A 10,000-nucleotide genomic window follows, 5' to 3' on the forward strand; every position below is an offset into this window, starting at 1 on the left:
GTAGTTAGAACGGGAGAGCGGGGTGTAGTTGGAATGTGAGAACGGGGAGTTGGAATGGGAGAACGGGGTGTAGTTAGAATGGGAGAACGGGGTGTGATTAGAACAGGAGAGCGGGGTATAGTTAGAATGGGAGAGCGGGGTGTGGTTAGAATGGGAGAGCGGGGTGTGGTTAGAATGGGAGAGCGGGGTGTGGTTAGAATGGGAGAACGGGGTGTAGTTAGAATGGGAGAACGGGGTGTAGTTAGAACGGGAGAGCGGGGTGTAGTTGGAATGTGAGAACGGGGAGTTGGAATGGGAGAACGGGGTGTAGTTAGAATGGGAGAACGGGGTGTGGTTAGAATGGGAGAGCGGGGTGTAGTTGAAAGGGAGAGTGGGGTGTAGTTAGAATGGGAGAGCGGGGTGTAGTTGAAAGGGAGAGTGGGGTGTAGTTAGAATGGGAGAGCGGGGTGTAGTTGAAAGGGAGAGTGGGGTGTGGTTAGAATGGGAAAGCGGGGTGTAGTTGAAAGGGAGAGTGGGGTGTGGTTAGAATGGGAGAGCGGGGTGTAGTTGAAAGGGAGAGCGAGGTGTAGTTAGAATGGGAGAGCGGGGTGTGGTAAGAATGGGAGAACGGGGTGTGGTTAGAGGCGGCTGTGGGACCGGGTCTCTGCGGAGGGGCGGTCTCCTGTGTTTATAGACGTGGGCCGGGGGAAACGCCTGTGGCCTTGGACGTCTTCCCTTGAGAGACACCTGTTCCAGTCACACACACACACACACCCACGCCTGCACACACAAACACACGCACACACACACCCGCGCCTGCACACACACTCACACGCCTGAACACACACACACAAACACACGCACACACACTCACACGCCTGCACACACACACACACACACACACACACAAACACACGCACACACACTCACACGCCTGCACACACACACACACACACACACTCACACACACCCGTGCCTGCGCACACACACAGACGCGCCCCTACACACACGCGCCCGCACACACACACAAGCACATGCATACACATGCACGCACACACACGCGCCGGCACACACACACACGGACGCGCCCGTACGTGTACAAACACACACACATGCACGCACACACACGCACACACACACCTGCGTGCTGTGCTGAATGTTCCGGTCATAAATCATAAAGTTTAATAATCTCAGGGGAGAGCCCCAGAACACGGACCCAAATCCATTCCCCAGACACCACCAGAAAGCAATTTCCACACCAGGGGTACCGGACTCAGGGAAATCGTTTTGTGTGTGTGTGTGTGTGTGACTGAGCGCGCGTGCACACACACACACACACACCTGTAAACGTGCATGTTTGTGTGTCACACACCCCCTTGCCGCTGGTGATTGATACTGCGAGTGCTCTGTTCAGTCAGGCTTGGCTCACTTCATCAGAAACCCCTGACCTCCACACTTCCTCACTTGTGTGTGTGTGTGTGTGTGTGTGTGTGTATGAAATTATGCGGAGAGATATGGACGACACACGCTCCTGTCCTATAGGATCTCTATCAACATACAGCAACATCAGGTGCTGAGAGAGAGAGAGAGAGAGAGAGAGAAAGAGAGAGAGAGAGGGAGAGAGAGAGACAAGGGGGAGAGGAGGATAGAAAGAAAAGAGATGAGGAGAGAGAGTGTGTGTGTATCCAGGGACAGTAAGAAGCTATTACTGTCTTATTCTGGCCTGAAAAACAGACGAGCCTCACAGCTGTTGTGAGGAGCATTGTTGAATACAGAGTGGTAGCCTCAAAATGTAGGACACACACACACACACACACACAAACATAAATACCGGTAAGAATATATCATAATTATGTTATACAAATTGTCAGCCCACCAAGGAATGTTTTTGGACAGCGTTCATAACATTGCATAAACATTCATTGTAGGGAAATCAGGGCAATTAAACCCCCAGCACCGCGAGGCTCAGCCAGTCTCCATAGTCATGATGCGCTTCTCGCTCCATCTCAACTAGACGGCCCTCGGACGAGGGGCCAACTGACAGTACGCCTCCTATGGCGTCTTTCCATAGCATGGGAGCGGGTCAACTTGACTCAACTTGAGTCATCTTTATTTGATTTACCTTTTTTCACTGCGCCTTCCATCGCAAAATAGTATTAACCCTTTCCCTAAATGTAGACATGATGGCGTGCCAAATCCCTTCCTTGTTGAGTGCTGCTTAGGGCGGTTGCGGGAGTCTCCAAAACGGAATAAATACCACATACAAAACTGCTTTTCTTAGATCAGTCTTGTATTAACTAGGATATCGGCTGGAAAAGATAATTGTTCTCATGGACAGAGATACGAGCATGAGGAGTTATATTTTGAACGTTATAGGGTTGTTTGTTTTCGAGTTATGATGTGAATAAAATGCCCATCCAGCCACCCACATATCACCCCCCCCACACACACACACCCATACTGACACACAGACATACACACTGACACACACTGACACACACACTGACACCCACTGACACACACACAGACGGAACCACACACTCACACACACACACTGACACACGCACACTGACACACACAGACAGAACCACACACTCACACACACACACTGACACATGCACACTGACACACACACACACACACACACACACACACACACACACACACACACACATATATATACAGCAGTGAACATCCTACTTGAGCGCCTCCGTGGAGCAGGTAATCAACAACATCAATTTATTCTCCCCAAGACTTTTTTTCCCCAAGTGATTTAATTAACCACACAAACATGACAGAAATAACTTAACATGGAGAACGTTTTCACAAACTGAACAATCTTGTTCTTAGTCTTCTAAGACTTAAGCTTAATTTATACTCAGTCGACAAGTGTCGTACGACAAATGTCTGTCGACAGAAAAAAAAAAATCACCCGACATTTACCATTTATACTTCAGCAAAGTGTCTGATCACCTCCATGGTAAATTGCAGACACGTGGCTGATTGATCCATGACAACAAACGTGCCTTCTATCTAGCCATCCAATCACAGCTGTGCGACGAAAGTGATGGCGCCTGCGACATTAGAAAGTTTGGTAAGTGCAAGACACCCCTGTCCAACACAAGTGTCCACAGTGATGTCATTTCTGTCTGTCGACACAAAAAGTGTCGTGCGACAAAGTATAAATTGGCCTTAAGACTTCCGTTCTGTCTCCCAGTCTATGCTGGCAGTATGGACAGTTGGTCTACAGTAGTTATTAAATGGTAAATGGACTGCACTTATATAGCTCTTTTATCCAAAGGGCTTTACAATGAAGGCCTCTCATTCATCCATTCCCCTCAACAGTATTCACCATCAGAGAAAGAAAACTATTTGAAACTGCAGAGAGAAGAGACACATACTAACACATTAGCCAAGCCTCAGCGTTAGCACTCCTTCCTCAGAGTAAGAGGAGAGGAGAGGAGGAGGAGGAGGAGGAAAGGAGGTGGGAGAGAGGAAAGGAGTAGAGGAGGAGGGAGAGATAGATACAGAGGGGATAATTGAGATTTTGCTGGAGGACAACGGTCGTCCTCAATTGTCCCCTCTGTATAGTGGGGAGTGGAAGGATGCTACTGGCATACCTCCTGCTTCTCCTCCCTACCTCCTCTCCTCTCCTCCTCTCGTCTGCTCTCCTCTCCTCTCTCCCTTCTCCTCTACTCCTTTCCTCTTTCCCACCTCCTTCCCCCCTCCTCTTCCTCCTCCTCCTCCTCCTCCTCCTCCTCTTACTCTGAGGAAGGAGTGCTAACGGTGAGGCTTGGCTAATGTGTTAGTATGTGTCTCTTCTCTCTGCAGTTTCAAATAGTTTTCTTTCTCTGATGGTGAACACTGTTGAGGACTGGCTGGTCAGGGGAATGCCAGGTAGGGACAAAGCATACAGGACTAGACTTGCACCTTATAGCTGCCAAGTACTGTTTTGTTGAGAAAACAAACATTTGCTATTCAAGGCATAGTCCTTGGTGCATGTAACAACCTACTATATGGCTGGACCTCATGACTTATAACTTTTATAACTTTTCGACTTTTCCAAAATATGTGCAAGAGACTCATGTCATTGAGAGAGGTAATCGTTGCTGCCCTCTGCTGGTCGGTCGCTCTCTGTGGGAAGTTGTGCAGCGCTATGTTCACTAATGAAGACTTTCTGCCAGCGATGTTGCTGTCCAGAGCCACCTGCTCGCTCCACCGTGGGCCCTCTGGGAGGGACAGGCGCGGTGAAAAGAGATAGAGACTTGGTTAAAGCTCTCTCTCTTGTTCCCATATCTCGATTCTACCCCCCCCGCCAACCTCCTCTCTCTCTCTCAATTGTTGAGCACCCAAGGTGACCCGACACAGACACGTCTCAGCGAACTGTAAATTGACCTCGGCGAGGTTACCGAAGTGCTGGTTGCCGTGATCAGCAGTCAGGTGGCGAACGCACGCTAATGAAGGTGAGGTGACAGGTGCAGTTGGCCCAGCCTAACGAGAACGGATGCTTCTTTTCCGCCTGGATTACTTTCGTCCGGAGAGACACACTCAGCAGAGATTAAAGTGGAATATGACGAGAATGGTAGTATTACGAGTAAAATACTATGAAAGACAATCATTCATGGACAGAATTTTATAGTCATAGTGGAAAGTGACGTGTGTTTAATCGATGCGTGTGCTGGTTATTCCAGTAGGGGGCAGCAGTGTCCCACGCCAGACCTTCAGGGAGATCCTGACTGCAGCAGGATCAGTCAAAACTGAACCTGCTTCTGGCTATAGCACCACAGACCCCACTGAGCTACTTGGATTACACACGCCGTGACAACGAGAAGACTAGATTGACAGTGCTGTTTGTCTAAGAGATGTTTGCCAAACATAGTAATACAGGCTCAGTTGGTACACTTGCTAGTCAAACAAGCAGCAGCAAACTCACCTCACATGCATCCAATCAGAATGTGTACAAAGTTGTAGAGTTTTATTTGTGTTAAATGTGTACTTACACAGGGGCCCCATGTCCACAGGGTGTAACTTAGAAACAAAACAACAAAACATACTGTTTTTCAGGGAATGTTTTCTCAGTGAAAAATAACACGTCGAGCCAAAACACATCAAATCAAATTACAAAGCTGTGTGAGCGTAACTCTGTCTGTGTGAGCCTGCGCCAGAGCTCTGCTCCTCTGAATCCTGGCCTACAGGACATCGCGCTGGAGGATGAGCTGGGGGTGTTTGTTTATGCAAGAGAATTGGGTTTGCTCAAACACATACACACACACACACACACACACAAACAAACACACACGCAGACCTTAGATAACCTCCTGTGTGTGTGCATGCGCACACACACATACACACACAGAAGGTTATTTGAGGACTAGGATTATGCTGATGAAGAGCCCCATGCCGAAGAAACTGAGACATAAGAACATTTGTCCTAGAGCTCAGAGAGGCTCTGAGAGAAGGATTAGGATGGAGAGAAGTGGGATGAGTGATTTAGAAAGCTAGCTTACTGTGTATGTGCCCAGTTAATGATGTCATCTGTGTTAACAGTGTGATTTTATTACTCATTTGTATTACTATCTTATGTGCCCAGTTTATGATGTAATTTGTGTTGCCAGTGATTTTAGTACTACAGTACTGTAAGAATCTAGAAATGTTAGAAGTGAGACCGAACAAATCATGATGGACTTTGTATTTTACTGTGTTGGAACACTAATCCAAGCAGGGACAAGCCTGAGCATGTCTGTTCAAGATCAAGAAGACCTTTAGTCATGATGATTGTTTTGGAGCTATTTTTCCTGTTTGTTTATGCAAACAGTTTATGCATACAGAAGGTTATCTAAGGTCTGCGTGTGTGTTTGTGTGTGTGTGTGTGTGTCTGTGTGTGTGTTTGAGCAAACCCAATTCTCTTGCATAAACAAACACCCCCAGCTCATCCTCCAGCGCAGTGACCTGTAGGCCAGGATTCAGAGGAGCAGAGCTCTGGCGCAGGCTCACACAGACAGAGTTACGCTCACACAGCTTTTTGTAAATCAGTGGGCCTGATGAGGAAGAGGAGGGGGAGAGTAGGGGGGAGAGTAGGGGGAGAGTAAGGGGAGAGTAGGGGGAAGGGTAGGGGGGGAGTAAGGGGAGAGTAGGGGGAAGAGTAGGGGGAGAGTAGGGGGGAGAGTAGGGGGAGAGTAGGGGGGAGAGTAGGGGGAGAGTAGGGGGGAGAGTAGGGGGGAGAGTAGGGGGGAGAGTAGGGGGAGAGTAGGGGGGGGAGTAGGGGGGAGAGTAGGGGGAGAGTAGGGGGAGTAAGTAGTTCCGCTTCCTGAAGCCCCTCTGCGGATTGATCTACACATCTACAACGTCATAAGTCGATGGATTTCATAAAATGATCAATAGAACCCTACAGGATTCATACTTTGTGGCGAATTTGATGTCAGAAATCCAACGGACACCAATTACACCCTTGGTGAGCTTCTTGTCTTTGAAATCGAGAGTTTAACATGTTTTTGAATGATTTTTCAAGATGCCCATCCACATCCATTGTATGACCTAAACGGTGGTAGAGCAATTATCAGACTTTCTCAAAAGTGCTAGTTTTGTCAACGTTTTGATCTGAACCATTGTATATGATCAGAAGTAACCTTAAAACAGGTCTAAACATGCATTTTCCCTTTACTACTCCTTTAAATAATACTGCTTTTTCTTATTGCCCTGATAATCAATTATTGAATAAAGTAAAGTTTGCATTTAAAATTAAAGTTCTATTGTTAATTTACTCGCCCCAGAGGGATGGCTCAGATAGGGGATACTATCACACACTGAATACTGTCTCTCCCTCTCTCTCTTCTTCCAACCTTCTCGCTCTCTCCCCCTACCTCCCTCTCTCTCCCTCCATCTGTCTCTCTCCCTCCATCCCTCTCGCTCTCTCCCTCTCTCCTCCCCCTCCCTCTCTTTCTCCCTCCCTCCCTCTCTCCTCTCCCTCCCTCTCTCTCTCCTCCCCCTCCCTCTCTTCTCCTCCTCCCTCCCTCTCTCTCCTCCCCCTCCCTCTCTACTCCTCCTCCCTCCCTCTCTCCTCCCCCTCTCCCTCTCTCTTCTCCCTCCCTCTCTCCTTGCCCCTGGTCTCAGGAGATTCACTTGGTCAATAAATGATGAGTGTAAAACTGCCCGGCCGCCAGCGCCCCAGAAATATGAGCCAGAGTTCAAACGTCAGACGCCGCAATATCTCCCCCCCGATTAGACCTGCGCTGCCCCAGACAATATCTCCCCTCGATTAGACCTGAGACATCACAATATCTCCCCTCGATTAGACCTGAGACATCACAATATCTCCCCTCGATTAGACCTGAGACATCACAATATCTCCCCTCGATTAGACCTGCGCTGCCCCAGACAATATCTCCCCTCGATTAGACCTGAGACATCACAATATCTCCCCCCGATTAGACCTGCGCTGCCCCAGACAATATCTCCCCTCGATTAGACCTGAGACATCACAATATCTCCCCCCGATTAGACCTGAGACATCACAATATCTCCCCCCGATTAGACCTGAGACATCACAATATCTCCCCTCGATTAGACCTGAGACATCACAATATCTCCCCTCGATTAGACCTGCGCTGCCCCAGACAATATCTCCCCTCGATTAGACCTGAGACATCACAATATCTCCCCTCGATTAGACCTGCGGTGCCCCAGACAATATCTCCCCTCGATTAGACCTGAGACATCACAATACCTCCCCCCTGATTGGACCTGAGACATCACAATACCTCCCCCCTGATTGGACCTGAGACATCACAATACCTCCCCCCTGATTGGACCTGAGACATCACAATACCTCCCCCCTGATTGGACCCGCTGTGCTGCTCCGGACCTGGGGACCTGGCGTGGAGGAGAACCGTTCGTACGGACCGACGGCTCGCAGCAACACCGCCTCCCAGGCAGCGTCACGACCCGGGTTCGACCATCCCACACCCAGGCAGAGCGCACTGTCTTCCACCCATCCACTCACAGAAGCTGGAGAAAGACTTCTCTCTCTCTCCTCTCCTTCTCTCCCCTCCCTCCCTCCCTCTCTGCCCTCCCTCTTTCTTCACCCTCTCCCCCCTTCTCTCTCTCTCCTCCCTCTCCCCCTTCCTCTCCATCTCTCTGGGTTACCAAAGCAGTGATGCGTGGAGCAGAGCATACACACACACACACACACACACACACACACACACACACACACACACACACACACACACACACACACACACACACACACACACACACACACACAGCATCAAGGCAGACCTTAGAGCAGTGGTACATTACCCTCCCACACCAGAGGGTCAGAGCTACTGGCTGGGATCCTGTTAACTTGAAGCAGATTGAGTTTTGAGTTTTCTTGAGTTGATTTTTTTTTTACTTGCCAGAATGGAATGGAGTTACACAGACCAGAATTCAAAGTCATTGAAATCAATATAGATTCAGTTAGTTCTTCAAATGTGCTACTTTTCAGTTGGATTTTCAACTTCAGCCCCCCCAGGGACCACGGTCATGACAGAACCGGCGTGGTTTCAGGGGTTCACCCCCCCCAGGGACCACGGTCATGACAGAACCGGCATGGTTTCAGGGGTTCACCCCCCCCCAGGGACCACGGTCATGACAGAACCGGCATGGTTTCAGGGGTTCACCCCCCCCAGGGACCACGGTCATGACAGAACCGGCGTGGTTTCAGGGGTTCACCCCCCCCAGGGACCACGGTCATGACAGAACCGGCATGGTTTCAGGGGTTCACCCCCCCCAGGGACCACGGTCATGACAGAACCGGCGTGGTTTCAGGGGTTCACCCCCCCCAGGGACCACGGTCATGACAGAACCGGCATGGTTTCAGGGGTTCACCCCCCTCAGGGACCACGGTCATAGCAGAACCGGCCCTGTTTTCAGGGGCGTGGTTGTTTCGGGGGCGTGGTGGTTTCAGGGGCGTGGTTGTTTCGGGGGCGTGGTTGTTTCAGGGGCGTGGTCGTTTCGGGGGCGTGGTTGTTTTGGGGGCCGTGGTCGTACCTTCGTACAGCCAGTCGCTGATCCCGTTGAAGATGACGCCCTCCTTGCCAGACGACACCAGGCGGATGGAGCGGCTCTCCACCGTGGACCTGTAGTAGATGTTGTTCTCAAAGATGAAAATCTGCAGGAGAGACGGAACGATGTAGTGAGCTGATCGATGTGGAACACCGACAGAGAACACGCTGCAGAACGAGCGCTCTGACTGGCGTTCAAGTTGAACTTTCTGTTAGCTTTGTATGTTTCTATGTTCAATTCACAAATTGTGATAGGATACATCATTGGGACACCTACCTAACCCTAGGTAAACGTACAATACCTTGGTAACCAAGTTCCCTATCCGTGATTCACACAAATCCTGCCCATACAAAGAAAAAACAAAAGAAACGCGAAATCGCAATAGTTGCGACCACATCTGAGCTATAGAGTAGGCTGCAAGCATTTTCAATCTGTCTGGATCTTCTCCTCTCTCGTTAGACTAATTAGACAGTAATTAGTGAGAGCTGTGGTGCCGCACTTTTGTGGACATTTTTGCGGGCCGACTGACCGACCGATCAACCAATCAAACGACAGCGTGACCTATATAATAAAGCTGCAGGGAGCTGTGGAGCAGAGCGTCTTCCTCAGTTGTGGCCGCACCACAGAGAGGCTGCTGGGAAGCTGGAGGTGAGCTCCCCGGATCTCAGGGAAGTCCTCTTTTGGTCCAGCGGCACATGCTGGGGCTCCCGTGCGGAAGGTCGGCGGTTCGATCCCCGGCCCGCTCACCTGTTCCGGTGGCATGCTGTAGCAGAGTGGATCCTCCGCACGCAGTTGAGAAACCATCGCACGAACGGAAGTTTCTACCCTATCGGATCGATGCTGATTCAATATGGAGTTTTATTGAAGGTCCTTATGGGCATGGCTGGCTGTATTTACAGTACAACCAAGTTAGATAAGCTCACTAAACCGAGCACAATGTCTGTGGTTTTGAACCGAGGACTTATGCAGTAGTAGT

General features: G+C 49.8%; 1 protein-coding gene across 1 annotated transcript in view; it reads right to left on the bottom strand.

The window, feature by feature from the left end:
• The window catches only part of dpp6a (dipeptidyl-peptidase 6a), a gene marked incomplete at both ends in the record, with an annotated part of 159,119 nt that overhangs the window by 13,041 nt on the left and 136,078 nt on the right, over positions 1-10,000 (bottom strand). The window contains one exon of the mRNA XM_084442827.1: positions 9,010-9,130. Coding sequence (XP_084298953.1) covers positions 9,010-9,130 — 121 coding nt within the window. The remainder of the gene's footprint in view (positions 1-9,009; positions 9,131-10,000) is intronic.

Source organism: Borostomias antarcticus, assembly GCF_949987555.1.
Source record: "Borostomias antarcticus genome assembly, chromosome: 9".
NCBI classification, from domain to species: domain Eukaryota; kingdom Metazoa; phylum Chordata; class Actinopteri; order Stomiiformes; family Stomiidae; genus Borostomias; species Borostomias antarcticus.